Source organism: Saccostrea echinata, unplaced genomic scaffold (genome assembly GCF_033153115.1).
Source record: "Saccostrea echinata isolate AGI-Se365-2 ecotype Australia unplaced genomic scaffold, CSIRO_AGI_Sech_v1 ptg000046l, whole genome shotgun sequence".
Classification (NCBI taxonomy): domain Eukaryota; kingdom Metazoa; phylum Mollusca; class Bivalvia; order Ostreida; family Ostreidae; genus Saccostrea; species Saccostrea echinata.
The window spans coordinates 10,527,409-10,551,614 of record NW_026889795.1 but is presented as its reverse complement, the minus strand read 5'-3'; the positions used below and the strand labels follow the sequence as shown (position 1 = coordinate 10,551,614).

The 24,206-nt window shown below is 33.5% G+C and overlaps 2 protein-coding genes across 2 annotated transcripts in view; one reads left to right on the top strand and one right to left on the bottom strand.

Annotated features, from left to right (window-relative positions):
• LOC133202058 (vacuolar protein sorting-associated protein 41 homolog) overlaps positions 1-24,206 on the bottom strand; it is a 158,123-nt gene that overhangs the window by 94,146 nt on the left and 39,771 nt on the right. The gene's annotated exons all lie outside the window — the stretch shown is intronic.
• On the top strand, positions 6,060-22,168 carry LOC133201923 (uncharacterized). The gene is made up of 4 exons (XM_061337711.1): positions 6,060-6,411; positions 17,623-17,763; positions 18,805-20,244; positions 21,507-22,168. The coding sequence occupies exons 1-4, from the start codon at positions 6,060-6,062 to the stop codon at positions 22,166-22,168; spliced, it is 2,595 nt and encodes an 864-aa protein (XP_061193695.1).

Genomic DNA, 24,206 nt, shown 5'->3' with positions numbered 1-24,206 from the left:
TTTATCGGAGGATGATCCTGATGAATATCCTATATAAAATTACGCTTAAATTATTATCGATTACTTACTCTACATCAAACCTTTAGAAACAAAAAAAATATTTCCCTGTTTAATATACATATACGACATACTAAGAGGATTTCATCATCATTAAAAAAAAATATTAAGTCATTTTTTATTTCAAGAAAAATCGCATAATGCAACATAGAATCGAGCAATTTATTTTGACTTTTTCTGCTTAGAATAAAAAGTTTGATTAAGCCTGTAATATTCTGTTAAAGAAAGATATATGACACGTATGTGGGGGATATCCCTAACGTGAATCCCCAAAATAAACACGGGGGCCAGCGTAAGTCCATGATAAGCTAGGATCATTGAAAATGTCAGCGTCTTTGAAGTTTCGTTTTCCCCGATCCGAAACACACATATTGCTGTAAAAACGATATAGCAATAGAATCCCTGAGTTTATGACATGATCGTATTCTTCTATAATATATACCGGTATATATATATATATATATATATATATATATATATATATATATATATATATATATATATATATATATATATATATATATATATATATATATATATATATATATGAAGAAGAAATGTTGAGCCCAGAGCAACTGAGATTGTTACGATGCCGATACTTCGTGCAGTCACGGTTTGACTCGACAATTTCGATTTTTGAATTACTCGATATGTAGTAAACAGTGCAGTCCGTGATCAGTTTGCAAATTTATCCATCCATCATTTGCGAGACTAAAATTCAATATTAATGTTCTTTTTAACAGGTGATAAAACTTTTGAAATTATATCCTTTACAGAAAAAAAAAAACCCGTAAATATAATACACACTGGAAAAATAAATAGGTTTGTATACGATGATAAGTACTGATCTTTGATAAATATTTTAACAAATTGACGGGAAAGATACCTACTTTTTTTGTATTTTATGTATTAAATTTTACTAAATTAAAAAAATGTCAATTTCTAATTCATTCAATATCTACATTTGGTAGAATCCTTATTCTTCATAGAAATATTTCCACATGTTAGAGCTGCCTTTTTTTTAATACATAGGTCTACATGTTTAAACGTCGTTTGTGCTAACTCCCATATATAGTGTATACAAGTTTACGTATAGTTCTTGCCAGAGTTAGTTTTTAACCCATCTGCAGTGTGTTTAAAAATTACACGATTATTTCAAGAACTTTCAATTACAAAAAGAAAGAAATAACAGGGGGGGGGGGGGGGGGCAGAGATCGGGTATTGATGGTGATGTTGTACATGAGTAAGTGAATATAAAGACAGTGTCAAATGATAAGAATTGATTAAATTGCAGTATAAAACAGTAACACAAGAAATTTTTTCTTGTTTTTTTAAAAGCCATGTGATACTACACAGCAGGTACATATCGTTTGTCAAGAAAACTCAGTGTAATACTGACTGTGTATAATTTTGTGTGAAAGTAAAACTAGGTTGTAAATAAATGAATTCATTAAAACAACTGCCCTGGTTATGAAAAATGAATTCATTCTCACTCTCCCTTCTTTCTCTCGTCCGATCGCTTTATTTTTCTCCCAATAGATCGAAGTGTCAAACGATGAAAATGATCACACTTTGACTGATAAAACATGCAAACATCTTGCAAATATGCAATGGAATTTTTAAAAAGAAATACTAGCCTGTTTGAAGATCGTATATTTATACAAGATTTTAGCCATGATTATGATATTCTTTAAAATTAAGCTGCAACATGACATGATAGTTTGTAAACATTGCATAGCTTTGAAAGCGACTGGGCCTTACTGACGTCATATGCTAAGGGAGATAAGCAACGTAAGTCAAAGTGAATTTTCACGACAGTAATTTTGATCGACTGTGCTGTAGCTATCTTGCATAAAAAAATCGAAAAACAATTTCAGTCTTATTTTACCAGCTCAGATGAACTTATTCCCGTATGTAACTCAATATGTTCAGGTAATTGTCTCCTATGACCTTAAAATAACAGCAAATAATATTTTATTTGATTACAAAATACATTTTTCATTGTACAAAATATAACTTGATCAACCTCTCACTGCAGACAAACTGGGTCAATTTTTACGATATGACGTCACGTTGACAAATGCATTGCGATCAGTTAATCGTTTATATCTTGCTGTGTGGCATTTAACCAACAACAAAAGGTAAAGTAAGTTTTGATGTAGTCTATAGCTATTCAACGGTTTGAAATAGCAAATATTTTCATTTTGAGGTAATTTGAAGACCTGATATTTTCGTGTGACGTTAAAGTACATATTTTCCGTATAAATCTGGTCCCGCCTCTTTAACCGTGCTGCGCGTTAACTTTCCTTATTTAAGTATTAATATCCCAATATCATCTGCATATGGTTATAACATCTTCCAACTTATTCGATACTCAAGAGCTTCCTCCGAGTACGTTCAATTTTAAATTTTATGGTTGATATAAGGATCTTGTAAGCAAATATAATTTTTCTTTAGCTGACTTTTTTCAATTGTTCGGCCTTTGGTATTATACTGAATTTGACTAAAGAATGTTCCGTCTACCTGATCAATACAGTAAACTCATGTCGGGTGTGACCGGTCAACAAGGGATGCTTACTCCTTCTAGGCACCTGATTCCACCTCTGGAATTTCCAGGGGTTTGTGTTTTATGCCCTCCTCAAAGAATTGTATTGTTTATAGATCGTTTTTTAGATCTTTTTTTTAGATCGATCACTGTTCGTAATCTACACCATTTAGTGTTTAGCCTCATTGCTGCTACTCGAGAATTAAAGTCTAGAGTGTTAGGATTGCAAAAATAGAGAATAATATTAAAGTTATGAAATAAATAAATATCTTTTTAAAAAATATTATAAATATATATGTTTTTACTTCACAACCACGTCTCTTGAATTATGTTTGCACTGTGGATCAAACATCGTAATCATTTAATTGATGTTAATATATTGTTGGCGATTTAAATGCATCCCCTTACAGTATTTTACTATTCTAAAGTTTCTCTTTCAAATTCGATAATTCGATTAACTGACAAAAATCACGAAAAATTTACTTTTTATAAAGATGGTAATTAGTTCGAATGTATCGACCAGAATTTCCTCTGTTCTGCAGAGTATGTGTAAAATATGAAGTTATATAGATATACCAAAATATTAAGTTTTATTATACACGTACAACTTGTAGATACACTGTAGTGATACAAGTATATAAGTGGGTTTTTTTTTAAATCGTATATGTTTTTTTTTAAGTTGTGTGTTTGTTGGTTGGTTGGTTGGTTGGGGGGATGTTACAGTTGATTTGTCTTATAGTACATTGCATGTACATTATTTTTTTTATGAAGACATTCTTATTGTTTTAAATATCCATAAATTTATTTTTATATTAATTTGCACAACCATACCATTTGTGTAACGAATAAGTGAATCAAAAAAGTTGTGCATGTGTGTATGCTTTTACAACTATAATGATTATGATTGTATGTTGTTTTACGTCCCATTCGAGAATTTTTCACTCATATAGAGACATCATTATATACTGGTGAAGGGCTTCATATTTTGACCTTTACTCGGCACTCAGGGCCGTTGAGCAGTAAGGGATCTTTATCGTGCCAACGTCTGCCGTGACAAGGGGCCTCCGTTTTTAAGGTCTCATCTGAAGACACTGCAACTTTTACTTCAAAGTGCCAAGCACTTGGCGAAGGAACAGTTGCTACCTAATTTTTTATCGACTTAGGTCAGTCGCAGCGGAGATTCGAACTCACGACCTTCCGATCACGGATCGAGCGCTCTACAACTATAATGAATAGTGGTTGAGTTGTGAATTTGATTGCGAAAATATTACGAATATTAGTGCTTCACGTAAAGTCTGCAACACACTAAAATTTCAAAAGGTGCAGAACCCTGCGTACAATGAGCAAGGATTTCATGGATTCGAGGGGACGTAATTTTGTGTATTCAGTCATATCTTCGAAAGGAAATAGTACTTTGAAACCTTAGTATATTAATTCGTGGGCGATGTAAATACGTGGGTTAAGGGCATTCATGATTTCCACGAATATGGAGTCATCACGAAATATTATGATTCCACAGTAAAATCAATAAAATGAATTTGCACATTGATACCGATATTTTGGAATATTGGGATTCCATAGCAGAAAAAATATTGTATTGCGATTTTTTTCGGTACATATATACTAACCAAATGTTTGGACTTTGGATTTCTAAAGTAAAGTTTGAAATTTAAGAATGCAAAAACGTTTCAATCGTGCTTAAAAATAATGATGCTGTTGCATGGTTGCATTTTGTTGCAAAACAGTAGTGAGATCAACAACATTTTTTCTATACAATGTATAAATTATAATGTACACTCTGCTTATAATTGGTGGTTAATAAAATTTACTTTAATAAAAAGGATATTTTTAACTGTTATTAGAGATATTGCAGATCATATCGCAATACATTAAGAAAATGCAGTATATCGCAAAACGAAATTCCCATTCGCTATCCAGTCCAACAATTAAGCAGATTTGGAAGACTTTTTTTTTAAGTTAACAGTATGGTGGCGATTCATCTTATTTATGTACAAGCATCTCCTTACGTGAGGTGCGATTTCAGTTTTACAACTAGGGCTCGACATTTTACATGGAAAAATACAGGGCAACCTCATGCAAAGATTCTTATAAATAACAAACTTTTAATTGTGGCCATTAGCAAGCACTTCACTATGACTGATGCAGAGCCTTTTATGGAAAATAGGTTGATATTTACAAGAAAAAGTCATTCTGTTATGATTAGATAAAACTTTACTATAAAAATATTCAAATTGTTGAAATCTTGACCAAATGACTAAAATCATACTTTATCTATATAAATCTCTATTCACTGAATATGTTATTTCGTATTAAACAGATTGTTATTGATCAATCAATTAAAAAAGCTTCTAAAATTGTTAGATCCGCATTTTTACACCCATTTGTCTGATAATTTCATAATAAGTGTCAGTTATCCGCGTGGCGCAGTGGTAAAAGCGTTTTCTCTAGATTTGCAGAGTAAGGAGTCAATCCTTACCTCACAGGTTTGAATCTCACTGTGGAAAATGGAGATCTATCCTTCGGATGAGACCGTATAAACCGAGGTCCCGCGTCCCAGTTGTTGCTAGCACGAAAAAGATCCCTCACTGCCCAATGGCCCTAAGAGCCGAGCATATGTCAAAATTTGCAGCTCTCCAGGGGCTAGTGGTAGCGTCTCCAAATGAGTGGAAAATTCTCGAGAGGGACGTTAAACAACAAATTTACAAACAAACATATAAGTTTCAAAGGTCATCTGTTTTACGCCTCTTTATAAATGTAAGGTCAGAAACGAAATAATTGTCAAATAGTGTAATGTACAGGAGGATATGTAAATATTCAAGCAAATCTAAAAAGTGCATTTGAAATAAGTTTATCTTTTGTTTGTGATTAAAATGAATCTATGGATTTCCTTTTTCTCTACAGACAGGATATGGATGTAAAGCAGGCACAAAATGGAGAAAATCATCGGGGTTACATTTGCTGATAAGAGTATTTAACTTTCACTACAAAGGATGTAGATGACGTAGGTAAAGTATTGTCATGGAATCCCGATATTTGAATTTAATTGGAACTTGCCTGACTACAGTCATATGATTCCAAAATACTAATGTATAAAAAGAAGGGCAAAAGTCTTCAAAAAGATATTTAAAATATCAAGTAGACATTTACACTAAAAGATAAGACTATTAGATTTATAAAGTGTTTCACTGCCTTTCAGTAGAAAACAATCCACACTTTACCGCATGTTTTTCATTAATATCGAGTAGAGCATTCAATTTTACAACATATTATAAAAATTGTACTCATGTTTACTTTACGTTTAAAAAATTCTTTGGAATTTGATATGAACTGAAAATGATTCATTTGCACATTGACATGATCATATTTATTTGTGGAGTCAGCATAGCTAAAATTCTTTCTTCTTTGTTTAACATTTATGCATTTTCACTCTTTCAGAATGGCGTTAAGTAAATCGAGTTCTCCTACTGATAGAAGAAGGTTTTCGAAACTTGCCTTAATCATAGTGGAAGAGCTGACGCCTATTTTACGAGACGTGTTAGCAAATGAAATTTCTCCTAGTGTTATATTTCATCAAGTCAAATCGAATGTAAATTTGTTTAAAAAACTTCGACATGATCAGATTCTTATTATCAAAAATGCCCACATTAATGGATACAGAGACTTTGACATTACATTGCTCTATACATTGATACGAACTCTTTGTCCAAATATCCCATCTCCAACACGGGGATGGGGGATCTCAGAAATGCCTTCTCCGGGGGAGACTAGTCTTGGGGATGATATAGAACGTATCCGCTTAATTAGAAAAGAAATATATAGCCATACAGATGTGTCCCAAGTGGAGTTCAATGAGTATTGGACCATCATATACAGCCTGTGTCAAAGAATGGGGAAAAACCTACACAAAAATTACATTCAAAGTCTTGAACATGCACAACACTGTCCACTTGATGAGGAAATGGAAAATTGGTGGATGGAGAAAATTAAAAAAAAATGTCAGGAAGTGATGAAAATATATATGATTATGAAGTGTTTACAGAAAAAAAATAGAAGATGAAAAGAAGGTATTGATTTATATCCATTACTTAAATAATTGAAAAAAAAATTAAAAGCCAACACATATGTAACATCACATGGCAAACCCTTTCCTCTCCCTACCGCGGGGATACTCGTTTCTAGGTCCCTACTTAGGGGATACTCGTTTTTAGGTCCCTACCGAGGGGATACTCGTTTTTAGCTCTAATGGTGAGAGACCAGTTTTTATCCGATTTCAATAAGACTTTGTACATGAGTAGACTATACTAAGATACATAATTCTGTCTGTCTAAGATTATATTTTGTTTTTTTTTTTTTTTGTTGTTTAAAGTCCCTCTCAAAAATTTTTCACTCATATGGAGACGCTACCACTTGCCGGTGGAGAGCTGCAAATTTTGATCTATACTCGGCACTCTGGGCCATTGAGCAGTGATGGATCTTTTTCGTGCCAGCACCTACTGCGACACGGGACCTCGGTATATACGGTCTCATCCGAAAAACAAGTCTCCAAGTCCCACAGTGGGATTCGAACCCGCGACGTAAGGATTAACTCCTTACTCCGCATCTCTAGAGCAGACGCTCTACCACTGCACCACGCGGGCGACTGTCTAAGATTGTAACAAACGTTGTTGCAGTGGTAAATAAAAAGAAATGTCTGTGTACACTTACCTCCTACACTTTATGAATGCGATTTCAATTAAACTTTGTAAAGAAAGGAATAGACAATACTTTATGAATAATGTTATTTATTTCAAGGAAAAAGATTTCAATTTCTGGTTTTAAAATGCTATCTCCTATCTTTCCCGGCTCTCTAGTTTTGCTCAAATTTCAATTAGACTTTGTAAACCAGAAATTTATACTAAGCTACGACTTTATTAGACTTCTTGTTTCTTAAGGAACATGATATACCATAACTTTGTATTTCTTTTCAATGAAACCTTTTGTTCGAAAGTAACCTCTCTCTTATTTTTTGTCGTCAATATTGTACAATACAATCCCTTGGATTTTTAATGAAATGATCTAACAAAAAAATCTTACAGCACAAACACTCAAAAAGAAATGGACCAATACTTTTAGGCCCTGTAATTAATACGTGTAATTTCACTCCTTGATTTTCTTTTTAAAATTCAAGCCTAAAGCATTACTGTGATTTATATATTACTGCTGAAATATATTTTTACTCAGGGATTGTTAATTACGCTTGCAGAAGTGAATCTCACTGTAAAACCTGCAGCAAAGCAAAGCCCTGTAAAAATAAGTCAACAAACAACCTTCACTTTGAATCAAATGGTAGACTCGATCAATGAGAATACGACAGAAGAGGAGATAATGAAAATATTTGACACTGTAGAGGAACTCTTTAAGGATCACCCAATGGGAGAAATATTGGACTTGAATGTCGACCTTTTTTTTTAGCAAACTGTCATCGAAAATAAAAACCTATGCCAATCGAGGACCTCAAACGATGAAAATTTTAGCAAGATTTTTCCGTTTTATCTTGCGTCTAAAGAAACAATATGGTGAGTAAAAATCGCTGTATAATGTGTAAAATGATATATCCGAGTAATTAACACATAAATAAGACGCATTATTTTGCTGAGCTGTTATCCAACCCACCTACCACTTTTTGGTCGATAAAATGCTAAGCATTGAAACTGATTTTTAGATGCTTACATTTAAGAAATAAACAACGTTATTCAGTGAACAAGGCGTCATGAATAGCAATTGCTCTGCTGGCATATTCCATGATGCGCGCTGGCACATCATGGAAAATATGCCAGCAGATTTATGGCTATTCATAATGCAATGTTTATTGAATAATCGTTGTTTATTACTTATATTTGCATTCTGTGATGTTGTCAAGAATATTAGAGGAAATCCTGGCTTACATAAGGGTACGACTGCTTGTCTCCAGTAAAGGAAAAAAACATGACAATAAAATGAGTAGACCTGATTAATCAACCTTTTCTCAATAAATTACAAATAATATATATGGTATTTGCTTCTCAACCACAGTTATCTGGATACACACTACACGACTTCAAATTTTTAATTATGTTCCCCAAACGAAGTTTGGAAACATATTGTTTTTACTCTGTTTCTTCTTATTATTATTATTAAGGTCTTCCGTCTTCAGCGGAAGACCTTCTTGTTATTCTTAGGTTTCTTTTTCACTTTTATTATTGTTCTTTTTTTCTTACCGATTTTGTGCACGCGATTTTACAAAAACGGCTCGATGGATTTCCGTGAAACTTTCAGGACTTTTGTATCATCACTTGATCCTTATGCGTTTTTTCTGTTTTGATGACGTCACTTCCGGTCGGTAGATAATGTCGATTTAATGATTTTGAAGGGTCGGGTTGTCCGGAAATTTTCTCATAATTGGCTCTAGGTAGAATCATGAAACTTTCAGGTATGATAGACCAATGTCTGCAGATATGCGTAACTCATTTCATTTTTACCGGAATTGCCGCACGTCGGCGCTCGCTGTGGTCCAAAAATAGACATATCGAAAATTTCAAAATTTTCTATGCTTTTTCTACAATATCTTTTTACCTGTAAATAATTTGTTAAAACATGTAGAACAAAATTTGTTCATAACTACACGATCTTCCATCCAATATCAACACAAAGGGGCTAATTTCACTCCATGATTTTTTTTTTAAAATTCAAGCCTTAAGCATTACTGTGATTTATATATTACTGCTGAAATAATTTTTACTCAGGGATTGTTATTTACGCTTGCAGAAATGAATCTCACTGTAAAACCTGCAGAAAAGGAAGGACTTGTAAAAATAAGTCAGCAAATGTCTTACACTTTGAATCAAATGGTAGACTCGATCAATGAGAATACGGCAGAAGAGGAGATAACGAAAATATACGATACAGTAGAAGAATTCATTAAGGATCACTCAGAGGAAGAACTATTGGACATGAATGTCGACCTTTTTTTTAGCAAACTGTCATCGAAAATAAAAACCTATGCCAATCGAGGACCTCAAACGATGAAAATTTTAGCAAGATTTTTCCGTTTTATCTTGCGTCTAAAGAAACAATATGGTGAGTAAAAATCGCTGTATAATGTGTAAAATGATATATCCGAGTAAGTAAACACATATATAAGACGCATTATTTTGCTGAGCTGTTATCCAACCCACCTACCACTTTTTGGACGATAAAATGCTAAGCATTGAAACTGATTTTTAGATGCTTACATTTAAGAAATAAACAACGTTATTCAGTGAACAAGGCGTCATGAATAGCAATTGCTCTGCTGGCATATTCAATGATACGCGCTGAATAATCGTTGTTTATTACTTATATTTGCATTCTGTGATGTTGTCGAGAATATTAGAGGAAATCCTGGCTTACATAAAGGTACGACTGCTTGTCTCCAGTAAAGGAAAAAAAACATGACAATAAAATGAGTAGACCTGATTAATCAACCTTTTCTCAATAAATTACAAATAATATATATGGTACTTGCTTCTCAACCACAGTTATCTGGATACACACTACTCGACTTCAAATTTTCGTAATTTTTTTTTTGTTTTGATGCAGTTGTGACGTCATCATTCAAGGTATTGAAATCCTCTGAGAAAATTAACAACAGTATAATGAAAAAGAGAATGCTTTTATATTAAGGAATTAAGGAAACATATTTGGAAATGTAAATATAGTCCTATGAACGCAACTGTTGAATGCAGGTTCATAGTGGGAGAAAACAGAGAGTATGCAAATATAGACGCATATACCCCACTCCAAAAAAAAAAGAATCACGACCCTAGATTCAAAATACCTGAGCACCCACTGATCCAGATCTGGAAAGAGTGTTAGGAAAGTGGACAAGTATCATTTTATTTTAAACGATAGTTCGCGTCAAAAGCTCTTACTCTCCTCGGTATTTTTTATTGAGCTTATTCCAGTGATTATATAGTTTATCGCGTATGATTTACGTCTTGTACTGGTCTTTGGAAAGGTCCGTATGGTAATTGCACATACATGTATGTCGATATATTGGCCTTATACATGTACGACGTGCATTTTGGGGGGGATGTGTACACACATTTATTTTTGTAACAATCTAATTTTGGCCTTTTTTCCAAGCATTTTATTGCAAAATTAATAATTAAATTCGTATAAAATATAAACTGATCTTGTACTGTATAGATTACAAAGATAATTCTTTCAAACCATTGCAAAAAAATAAGATTTAGTAGATTAAAAATTTCAATGTTTTAAAATATTTTCGCAAAATTGTGATACCTGTAAAACAAGTTATACGTTATATAATCGCGAATCTGAAATTTCATTTTAGTTTTATTTTTATTTCTATTTTTATTTGTTTTTATTTATTTTTTTTTCTATAACTGTATTTCATGACTCTGATTGAAAACAACAAACGACAATCGAAAACTAGAGCAGATATAACAATCCGTAAGGATTTTTTCAAGAACAAGACAGTGTTCAAGGTAGTGCAGATTTAAGTTTCTTTAATACATTGCTCCTGGGGTAAGGTGAGGAGACATATTTGACAATCGGTTTCAAAATTCAAAAGGTAAATCAATAGGAAAAATCCTTTCAAAGATTCTCAAGAATATCAAGGCAATGTTAAGTATATTTCAGATAGAAAGGACCTGTAATTATTGCTAAATCAAAGTGTGGCCCCTATGGCTACAAAGAAGCTAGATACAACTGCTGGAAGTTTGACGTGAATGTAATTTTATTTTAATTTATTTACATATATCAGTTTTATTTTCATCGATCTACAAACATTCAGAAAATGTAAAAATTCAAGTTTATCCCAAATTTGAAATAAACTACGGATAAAGTAGGAGTTCAAAATTATATATATATATATATTTTATACATAGCTTTTTGGAAAAGTTAGATCAGAACCTTTAACTTGAAACCTGTTTATTTACAATTCAATTCTTAAAGCAGATTTAAATTAAACAATGCAAATTATTCAACATTCAATTAAAGAAAATTGTTCATGAAATCATAAAGAAGCAATATTTATGAGGGACTATTTCTTGTGGTGGAAAGATATTTAGAAGAAAATTCTTCAAATCTAAATATTTGCTAAATTTAATATATTGAAACTTTAGCCCCACGTATTTTTACTTAGTGAATATTTTCCGTTTTGATATGCTAGGAATCTACACTTATAAATTAATAAATTTTTGCAAATAAACTCCGAAACGGGTGTACCTGAGTTCTTACTTAGTTCTCTGATAAGACACCATATACAAGATGATGTCCGTAAACTATATTCAGATTTCACTCGCATAGTAAGTATCGTACATTAAATCAAAAGTCTAATTTCATTTTCTATAAACAGCCATGAAATAGCAAAAACGTTAGTACCGTGGCGTTTCCGGTTGGCGGATCTAAGTTACTGGCAATTTGTAATGAAACTGACAACAAGCAATCCTTTATTTATTTCATTAAACGTCATCACTGAATTTTTCAATCAAAACCTAATATAAATGATATAAAAGAAATAAATTGTGATAAGCGATTAAAAAGGGAAATGTGCGAATTATTTTCGTCATTCACGGATCTTAATATTGACAGAAGCTTCTAGAACATCATATAGTATCGAGTTCGATGTTAAAAAGAAAAACGAGGCATTATGCATTAAAATAAAAAAGCTTTTGCGTGAATGGTCATTGAAATAATGGTAAATCATTGATAACACTATAAGTTGTGAATATATTTACATATATCGAAAGACTATTACATGTATATAGTAGGATTTCCTAATAAATTTATCGATAAAATGTGTATATATATTCCTTACAGAGAGCATCGTGGCAACGAACCCGAAGTACAATTTGTACTTCGTAATAAACTTGCTTACATAAAAAGAGAAAATTAATGAATAAGGTAATGTTCAAATACAATTAAAACTGTAAAATTTTATGCTTTAATCAATACATTTCAGTTTTGTTTTCTGAATACAGTCTTTTGTATCAAATACTCGGCCTATTCACAGGGCGTTAAAAGCTAATTTTACACAGGTACTTGGGTTTTGGTTTATAAATATGTATGTCCCTTATTGATAAAAAAAAAATAAGGTAAAGTACTTTTTTTTTTTAACATATCAATAAACTTATAAATCAAGACCCAAGTACCTGAAAATCCCCCCCCCCAAAAAAAATCAATTTATCAGTAAAATTTGCATATTCGCTGCTTTTATCTTTGACGGAAATTAAATGAGAGCAATTGAAGTACAATATCCATAACATGGTATAACAAGTTTCACAATAAACGTCAATTAATGAAATTGTTATTTTGAAGTTTTTACAAAAAGGGGGGGGGGTGGAGGGGGTGGAGACGTACATATACTTCATGCGGGATTTTGAACAAAGTACTTCTTCATGCTATAAGCCTGTTGGCTGTCAGTAAAAACTACAACATATTTTCTGTCGGTAGTGGCATAAATTAAATTCCCCGCGCTTGCGCGGGATTTCATCTAGTATTAAATATAGCTCTCAATATATACCGGTATTTTCAGAACAAATTTTACACATTCACTCAACAAATTTTGCCAAGAAATGAAGATATTAAAGAAGTCGAGATAAAATTTACACCGTTTTTTTTTTTTTGTTTTTGTTTTTGTTTTTTTTTTTTTTTTTTTTTTTTTTTTTTTTTTTTTTGTCTGAAAATTGCACATTTTGACCAATATCTCAAAATTTACATCACTGACCCCAATTTTTTCATTCATTATTTGAAACAGCACGATACTTCCAACCGATCCTCACTTAATTCATATTTGTTTCATATAAGAAAATATTTTATTGCCTATTTAGATTTTTTGATATACCTACGATACTTTTTAGTGCAAAAAGGTCACACAATAATTTATTCGCATTAATTTGCATGATTTGTTCAATAATAAATATCATTCAAACTACTTTACGTAAAATAAGATTATATTAATTGTCATAATTACATCTGATAAAATAAGATAAAAATTAAAGTGATTTACCAATACTGTACAACAATATATTCGAGAAGTGCTGTAAATCAGATGTGGATACTTAAAAATTCCAAGAAACTTTTAGAAAATTTGAAATCACAATATTTTACCAAAATCAGCAGTTTAAAAACTTACGACTTTTCAACTTTATACACAACCATTCCCCACGATAAATTAAAGTCCAGGCTTTTTGATATCATTGACAGCTGCTTTTTCAATAAAAATGGAACTCGTAAATTTACTTACCTTATCATTGGTCATTTGCAAAATTATTTTGTTAAAAACATTCTGATTGTACACACAAGTACTCTGAAGTTGACATTAAAAAGATGCTTGAGTTTCTGATTGACATGTCTATGTGGTTTTTGGAGACCAGGTCTTCCAACAAGCTATTGGAATTCCCATAGGTACCAATTGCGCCCCGTTATTAGCAGACCTTTTTAGCTCACCTGAGCCAAAGGCTCAAGTGAGCTTTTCTGATCAAAATTTGTCCGTTGTCTGTCGTCGTCGTCGTTGTCGTCGTTGGCGTCGTCGTTGTCGTAAACTTTTCACATTTTCATCTTCTTCTCAAGAACCATTGGGCCAAATTCAACCAAACTTGCCACAAAGCATCCTTGGGTAAAGGGGACTCAAGTTTGTTCAAATGAAGGGCCACACCCTCTTTCAAGGGGAGATATTTAGGAATTAGTGAAAAAATAATGGCATCATTTAAAAATCTTCTTCTCAAGAACCACTGGGCCAGGAAAGATGAAACTTATGTGGAAACATCCTCAAGTAGTGTAGATTCAATTTTGTTCAAATCATGACCCCCGGGGGTAGGGTGGGGCCACAATGGGGGATCCAAGTTTTACATAGAATTATATAGGAAAATATCTTCAAAAATCTTCTTCTTAAGAACAGTAAAGCCAAGATTGGTCATATTTACATGTATATGGAAGCATCCTCAGGTAGTGTAGATTCAAGTTTGTTCAAATCATGACCCCCGGGGGTAGTTTGGGGCCACAATGGGGGATCCAACTTTTACATAGAAATATATAGGAAAATATCTTTAAAAATCTTCCTCTGAAGAACAGCAAAGCCATGATTGGTCATATTTTTATGGAAGCATCCTCAGGTAGTGTAGATTCAAGTTTGTTCAAATCATGACCCCCGGGGGTAGGGTGGGGCCACAATGGGGGATCCAAGTTTTACATAGATATATATAGGAAAATATCTCTAAAAATCTTCTTCTTAAAAACAGTAAAGCCAAGATTGGTCATATTTATATGGAAGCATCCTCAGGGTGGGGCCACAATGGGGGATCCAACTTTTACATAGAAATATGTAGGAAAATATCTTTAAAAATCTTCCTCTGAAGAACAGCAAAGCCATGATTGGTCATATTTTTATGGAAACATCCTCAGGTAGTGTAGATTCAAGTTTGTTCAAATCATGACCCCCGGGGGTAGGGTGGGGCCACAATGGGGGATCCAAATTTTACATAGATATATATAGGAAAATATCTCTAAAAATCTTCTTCTTAAAAACAGTAAAGCCATGATTGGTCATATTTATATGGAAGCATCCTCAGGTAGTGAAGATTCAAATTTGTTCAAATCATAACCCCCAGGGGTTGGGGGGGGGGCACAGTGAGGGATCAAAGTTTTACATAGATATATATAGGAAAATATCTCTAAAAATCTTCTTCTTAAAAACAGTAAAGCCATGATTGGTCATATTTATAGGGAAGCATCCTCAGGTAGTGAAGATTCAAATTTGTTCAAATAATAACCCCCGGGGGTAGGGTGGGGCCACAATTGGGGATCAAATTTTTAGATAGAAATATATAGGAAAATATCGTTAAAAATCTTCTTCTTAAGAACAGTAAAGCCATGATTGGTCATATATATATGGAAGCATCCTCAGATAGTGAAGATTCAAGTTTGTTCAAATCATTACCCCGGGTATAGATTGGGGCCACAATGGGTGATCAATGTTTACAGAGGAATATATAAGAAAAAGTCTTTTTCTCAAGAACAGAAAAGCCATGATTAGTCAAATTGATATGGAGGCATCTTTGGGTAGTGTAGAATGAAATTTGTTCAAATGAAGGCCCCCAGGGGTAGGGTGGGGCCACAATTGGGGATCAAATTTTTACAAATGAATATATGGGGAAAAAATCTGCTGCTCAAGAACAACAAAGCCATTTGTTATATTGATATGAAAGCATCATCAGGTAGTTTAAAATTCAACACCCCCCCCCTCTAAACTTTTCAATACTGTACTGATTTTTGCTTTTTTTTCCTAGCCAATGTGCTTAGGTGAGCGATGTGGCCCATGGGCCTCTTGTTTATATCCATATGAAACAGAATTTGTCCAAAATCTTATTCGTGAAAAGAAGAAATTACTTGCCGTTCCCTTCAACGCAACATTTAGATATATCGACGAAGTATTGTCAATTAACAATGGTTATTTCCATTCTTATGTCGATACGATATATCCCGGTGAGCTTGAGATAAAAGATACTACAGAGTCTGACACATCTGTTTTATATTTGGATATTTTACTTGAAAAAGACCTAAATGGTAGGTAACAACCAAGCTTAATGGTAAACGTGATGACTTTAACTTTTTAATCGTCAACTTCCCTTACTTATGCAGCAATATACCTTCATCACCTGCATACGGGGTTTACATCTCTCATTTAATTCGATACGCAAGAACATGCTCTACGTATGTACAATTTCTAAAACGAGGTAAATTATTGACAAACAAGTTGATGAAACAAGCATATCAACAGTCTCGTTTAAAGTCAACAATGACCCTGTCAGCAAATACAGTTTATCACTGAGTCAAATACTGACTTACATTTTTCATACTAATTGTTAGGCCATTATTTACACACTGAATTGTCGACGGATTTTTCCGTTATTTCCCAATCATGACAAGGAGCTAGCACATGGCGGGCGTGACCGGTCGGCAGGGGATGCTCACTCCTCCATGGCACCTGATCCCACCTCTGATGTTTTGGAGGTCCTTGTTTGCTGTGCACCTATTTTGTAATGTTTAATGGACTTTTGAGCTTGAATAGTGTTCGTTATCTCCATATATTCCAAAGAATTACAATTTAAGTGCAAAAAGGTCAACTTAATTGTACTGTAGCTCAGCAATATGCACACTGACCGCCCATTTTCTTTGCGATTGTGACTCAAGCTATAAGAGTACTTGTCTAAAATATTCTTCTCAAAAAAAAATCCTTGATATAACTAATTTCAGGAGTGACATACCTTAAGTGCTTTTCACGAACGCATTCGTAGCAGATTAAACTTAAGATTTTACTTACGACAGACTTCGTCCCTAGCAACGATCTCAATATGCTTTGTACAAGTAATCCTTACATAAGTGGATGAAAATAAAAATAAAGCTTAGTTTTCAACATTTGTTAGCTAAACAAACATTATTGACAACAAATATCGAATGCAATTGTGAAGCAAGAAAGTTTGAAATCTGACGTAAAAATCACAAGTCTGACGTAAAAGTAGGTCACACGAAAATCTTAAGTTAAACTTATTTCGTAAATATTTTGTAGTGTATTTCATTTAAGTTTTCGACAGTATAATTGTGAAAAAATATATAATATTATTGAAAAATGCTTTTAAAAGTTCAATTTAACATGTATTTTGATTTTTGCGGTTATAATTTTACAATAGGTTTTTAATACTTAAGAGAGGGTTAGGACTCTCGTTAAGTTTCTGCAGATTTTGCACCTACGACTTCCTTATGAATATTTGTGAAAACGATTTTTATCATAAGTTTTTACTTAAGATAAAAATATGTCGTAAGATTTTTTTGTGAAAAGGTTTACTTAGCAACAACTTGTCAAAATGAAATCCAGCTTACGTAGTATGGATTCACTTTTGGATATCTGTCGTGATACATACTGGAAAATGAAAAAAAGGCAGTGATAAATGCAGCTTAAAAACATATTTTTCTGTCAGGGGAACCCAGTGGAAGTAAAGTAGGTGTTGATGATTTGCCGAGTGGTTCCAAAGAGAGTCCTCCAGTTCCTACAGATACCTTGTTACTTCCGCCCAAACAGACACGGAAAACAGAGAGTGATCGAGAGCTTCATGAAGAAGGTTTAAATGATATTTTTTTCAGGATAATCACGGGTGAAATATTAATGTCATATCCGAGTCACCCTGGTTACCATCTGCGATAGATATTAATCTTTCGCTGTGAACATCTCTTAAAAATGAATATTTTTATCTATTCGGATGCATCTTAGCCAACTGTCTTCAAATTTGAATAATTTTAGGGATAAAATGGAGAGAAATGTCTTTTTACTGGGGACGGAAATCGAATACATAAGTGCCAATCGCTTGTTCATGAGGAGAAGACACTTCCTGCGGCCTTCAACTCGACATTTAGATATATATCAATAACGTATCATCAATTAAAAATAGTTACTTCCATTTATATGTCGATTCGATATATGACAGTGAACTTAGAATAAAAGATACCATAGAATATGGCACGTGTGTTTCACATTAGAATATTTCACTAGAAAAAGAAGTTAATGCTAAGCTAACAATAAAACTTTATGACAAACGTGTTAACATTGAACTTAACTTTTCCATCCGCAACATCCCTTACTTATGTAGCAATATACCCTTGTCACCTGCACATGCGATTTATATCTCCCAGTTGATTCGATACGCAAGAGCATTCCCCAAGTACAAACATTTTCTTCGAGGCAAGCTATTGACAAACAAATTGAGGAAACAAGGATATCAACAGTCTCGTTTGAAATCTTTATTTTGCAAGTTCTATGGTCGATACGATGAGCTTATCAGCAAATACTATCTGTCTATAAATCAAATGCACGCAGAGGTTTTTCATTCGAAATTAGGTCATTATTTAGACGCTGAATTGTGTACGGATTTTTCCTTTTTCCCGATCATGACATTAAGCACACGGCTGGTGTGGCCGGTTGACAGGGGATGCTTTCTCCTGTATTGCACCTGATCCCACCTCTGATATTTTTGGAGGCCTGTCTTTGCTCTGCTTCAAATTTGCATTGTTTTTATGGACTTTTGAGCATGATATCTGTTCGTTTTCTTTATATTTCATTCTTAATAGTGATTTTGTTAAGGGATTGTTTAACTATTTCATTGCAGAAAGTTACTCCCGTTGGTCTGATACGACTTTCAACAAAAAGCTGGAACAGCTCAAAGAAAATGGAGAATTCGAATGTAGAATTCAAAGACTTATTAGTAGTCTTGATATTGAGACTTTTTATCATCAGTCAGATCGAGAAGATCAAACAGAATTTGTTGACGTCATTCAGAGAGTAGATTACCTGGACTGTTCAGGACTTCATTTAAGTGATGCTGAAAAGCAAAGTAAAAGTTTTAAGCCATTCTCTCGATCGAGTGTTGATGCTTTTCTAGGATGGATGGCGGACTGTGACGAAGTCTTCAGAAAGACACGAGCTGCGAAATGTAGACTCGTTTTATCTATTTTATTTTCTGCATATACAAAAGAAACATTATTAAAGTTTAAACAAAGAGACCTTTTAATTATTATTCATCGATGCTTGGATTACGCTATTGAAAAGCAAAACCACATATTGATTTTAGAGCTTGTGAGGTCGAACCCATTTGATTTTGATTTCCATTTTGATAAACTGCTTAAAAATAAGGAAATAAATTCTGTTGTTATGGACACGTTCTTGACCACAGCAAAATATAGGATTATACGAGAATGCCCAAGACTTCGACAAAATGCAATGAGACTATCGTTCTGTTTTGAATGCAGCCAGGAAAACAGACTTGTGATCATGATGTTATATAAAGGTAGTATAGAAATGAAGGATGGAATTCCAGAAAAAGCCATGGGGGTTAAACTTGCGTTCTATAACTATATACAACCATCTGATGAAGCATCAATTGTCTTCAACTCCTTTCCAGCTTCTTGTTCATCAGGCGACTTGCCTGTTATTACAGAAAACGACGCAAGAAAACTTTTCAAGAAGCATTCCAATCTCACCCTCATATCGACATCTCCATATAAATCATCAGGATATTCCAAAGGAAAATATATTATTGTTGAAAAACGGTACATTAGTCTATTATGTTTGCATAAAGGTTTCATTCCTTTTGGAGAAGTAGAGTTTCCAAAACAAATTAATGGTTTTGACGTAGATGTACAGGAGGGACACTGTTCTTTAGGAAGTGGTAGATCAATAGACTTTGGAGGACATATTCGTCGTGCCAAGGGAATAAATACTCCTGGACATGGAAGTATTGGGGGCTTTGTTGATTTGTCAAATGGTTCTACTGGTTTGATTACGTGTGCTCATGTTGTATTTTCAACAGATGAATTGTTTAAACCTAATTCTGAAATCGAGGATTATGTACTTTGCAGAGATACAGATTTAAAAGTAGAGTTTTTTGATAAAAATCAACATAATTTTCAAGTGTGTGGTAATATTGTGAAAAAATGTTTTCCAACATCAATTTATGACATTTCAGTAGACGCAACTTTGATAGAACTTGACCAATCTCTGAACGAGTTTGGATTTCCTGTGGCATTAGCTGATCAACTATATCTTGCAGGTAAGCTTGAGTACACAACCTAACAAAAAACATATTTCAAGAATTTAATACTGACCTTATATTATTTTAGTACCAGCAAAATAAGGGCAACAAAAGTAAACTTGGGCTGTAACAATTCCATTTTTATTATGTTTCATCATCTAAAGAGTTTTAAGCATGGAATTTTCCTGCTTCTTAAACCATCAGCAATAAAAATCATAATTTATTAAAACATAATCTATCCGACTTTTTGGATTATTTTCAGCATCAAACCATGTTAGACCATTTAGACTGACCAATCGATTAAATATAAGTTGTTTATAATGTATGTCCAAGTTCGTACACTGTATGGCTTTCATCCCTTAGTTGACAAAGTCCCCACAAAGAACAATGTTATTTTAACAAGTTTTGCAGTATTTTGCTTAATATCTTAGGAGAGTTACTATCTCTATCTTATGACAGTCCAGAAATTATTTTTTACTTACTTTGATATCCTTATCCTTTCACACTGTGAGAGAATATCATTTTGGTATCCTTTCACACTGTGAGAGAATATCACTTTTATTCAATAAATAAATCACAGTATTACACTGTTGAAAATGTAATAAAAAAATATCCCATTAGCCATATCCACGGGATAAAGGGGTAAACATGGGATAAAGTAAAATACTTTCTATTGATGACTACCGTCTTTAAAACTATGTTTTTAACATATGTGTTACCATATAAACTTTTCTCTAGTATCGATATTGTCGATATCTACGATATCGCCTCGACATCGAATCATGCTTGCTAAACCATTTGTTGGTATCATCCTTGCTGCCGTGTCATTTTGTATGTTTTTATGTTTCAATAGATTCCAATAGTTATTAATATTTCTTTGCCGTTAATATCGTCGATATCAATGATTTTTCGAATCATGTGTGTTAGTATATATGAACATTGAATGTACATAGTGGTCAGTCTTTGGAAAGCTACGACATCTTTATAAAATGTTTGGTCGCCCTATCCCGACCGACTGACTAAGGTGGTCCGATTCACAATTTTTTTAACCTTTAGAATTAAATATTTTTTTTGTGAATTCCGGAATATAGATTTTAAAAATTCAAAATTGATAAAGAAATTTTCTTTAAAAAAAATTCCCACCTACCTATCTACCGACATGGGATTTTCATCCTTAGTCGAGAGGGGGCAAACAAACATTACTTTAATGTTGGCCCTATATACTGAACTTACAAAAATACTTTTATTACTATAAAGAACTTTTTTAAATTTAATTCCAGGTTTTGAACCTAATAAGCCACCAGTATTTAAAGGGGAGGTTGTTAGTTTGCAAGATCCTGAAACTGACAAAATTAGATCTTCAGATGATCTACAAAAAAGTAGAATTCCAGGCAGATTAAACAGCGTCATAAAATATGGAAGTGAAACAAGATTCACAATTGGAAATTTTTACTTTGATCGAGTGCATATCCGCTTTGCGAACCAAACTTTAGATTTGCCGGACCAAAACGGCTTTGCTACAATGTACAATCAAATTGAAATTCAAAGCCTTCCCCATGGAACTTTTTTTAAGCCTGGTGATTCTGGAGCATTTGTGTTTTGTATCAACCCTGATAAGACACTAAGCTGTCTTGGGATGGCAATAGGTTCGAGCACCAAGGGATCCTGTCTAGTGACACCAATGGTTAGAATTCTAGATTCTTTTGAACTCCCTCATAGATTAAAGCCGTGTTCTCCTTTTGTGTCTGGAGACAATGCTAGAGTATCAGAAGATCCTACAAGTTCACAGTTAGCAGATCAAAGTCATGATCCATCAGCATTTAATTTGGAAGCGATACTGTTGAATTTCCAAAAAAACATACAAAAGTCAATGGCAGATATGAAAAATGCACTTCAAACGAGAAATAGGAAATTTGAGAACGGAAGTTCGAGAAACGAATGAAAAAATCCAAACAGAAGTTGAGAATTTGAAAACAAAAGTTGGAGAGTCGCCAACGCAAGATCGAGCAGAAGTTGGAAATTTAAAAGCACAAATAAAAGAAACTAAAGATAACCTTTAGTTATAAGGGTTATCTGCAAACTTATCTGACATCAATAGGAATTAAGAAGTTTATAATTATTCAAAGAATAAATTGTTTTGCATAAAGGTGTAATTGTGCATACATAAGTAAGTAATCTTGTCTATTGTAAACATCTCATGACATTAAATGTATTTTTTTTTTTCGTGATCCATTGGCGATCTGTATACTTACTATCCATCTACGTTTTTTTTTCCAATTTGCTAATTTGGAGGAAACATTTGGCAGTACTGTTAAGGTACACAGTGGAAATATCGACAGTTTTTAGGTCGTCTGATTTACTCAGGTATTGCTATCTGTTTTCGTCCGTTGTCTTTCGTCGCGCATTGTGAGTTAACATTTGAACATTTTCAGCCTTTTCTCTGACACAGCTGAACCAATTACAACCATTTTTTCATATAGCATCTATGGTTAAAGGGGAACAAAAATTGTATATTTCATGGTCCCTGCCCCTCAGGTTTTAGGGGTTGGGGCAAAAACCACCAAAATTGATGCAATCTTATAAAATCTTCTTTACTTCTGGACATCAAACAGTCACACTGTTGGAATATTTGTAATAAGCAATGAGCCCTCTACCAAAATTGTGAAATTCATGGCCCTACGTTCAGGGGTTCTGGTGTTAGGGCGGTACTATACAAATCATATATAGTGAAAGTGCATTATTTCTTTAAAAATCTTCTCTGCTGCTGGGTATTAAACAAACTATCTAAGTATATAGTTAAGATAAGCAGGGGTACTTCTTCCAAAATCGTGAATTTAATGGCCCCTGAGTCAGGGGTTCGTATTAGGGCGGGACTCTATTTATTAAAGTTGAAATGCATCATGTCTTTGAAAATCTTCTTCTCTGCTCCTGGGTATTAAATAACCTAACAAAGTACATAGTTATGATAAGCCAGTAATTGTGAATTTCATGGCCCCTTGGTCAGGGGTTTTTGCGTTAGGGTGGGACTCTATTGATTTTAGTGAAAATGCATTATTTATTTGAAAAACTTCTTCTCTGCTCCTGGGTATTAAATATACTAATTAAGTATATGGTTATGATGAGGAAGGGTGCCTTTTCCAAAATTGTAAAATTCATAGACCCAGGGTTGGGGGTTCTTGAAAGGGGGGCTCTATGATTATATAGTAAAAAAGCATATTTTTAAAAAAATATACTTTTCTACTCCTGGTGATAAAACAAAGAAACTAATTACATAGCTATGATTAGCAAGGGTGCTTTTTCCAGAATTGTTAATTTCATGGCTTCTTATAAAGTTATCAAAACCTGTGACCCAGGGTCAAGGTTCTATTGTTCCTTGGGACTTCTCTATTGATAATATAGTGAAAATGTGTGAATTCTTTGAAAATCTTGAGTAAAGTTGGCCAGGAGTCCCATGGCAACATATTGACTTAAGGCCCTGGGATTGTGAGGATATGTAAAAGTATAAGTAGTCATATGGATATAGAGGCAGTCTAGGCTCAAAGTAGTTTAAATCATGACCCCCGGAGGTAGGCTTGGGCCACAAAAGACGATCAAAATTGTACATAGGAATATATTTAAAAATATCGTTAAAAATCTCCTTTTCAAAAATAACAAAGGAATGATAAGTCATATTTATATGGAAGTTTCCTGAAGGTAGTTTATATTTACGTTTGTTCAGATCATAACCCCCAGGGGACGGGTGGGTCCACAATAGACAACCAAAGTTTTACATCGGATTATGTAGGAAAAATTCTGCTAATAAAGAACACCAGGGCCGTAGTGACTGAGGTGAGCGTTGTTTTCCATGAGCATTCTCTTTTTTCCTTTTTATTTCTTTGTTTCATTTTCTTGAAATGACAAAAGGCCCATGGGCCATATCGCTCACCTGAGCACTTAAGATAGGAAAAAGCAGAAATCAGTTTAGTTCTGAAAAGTTTTAC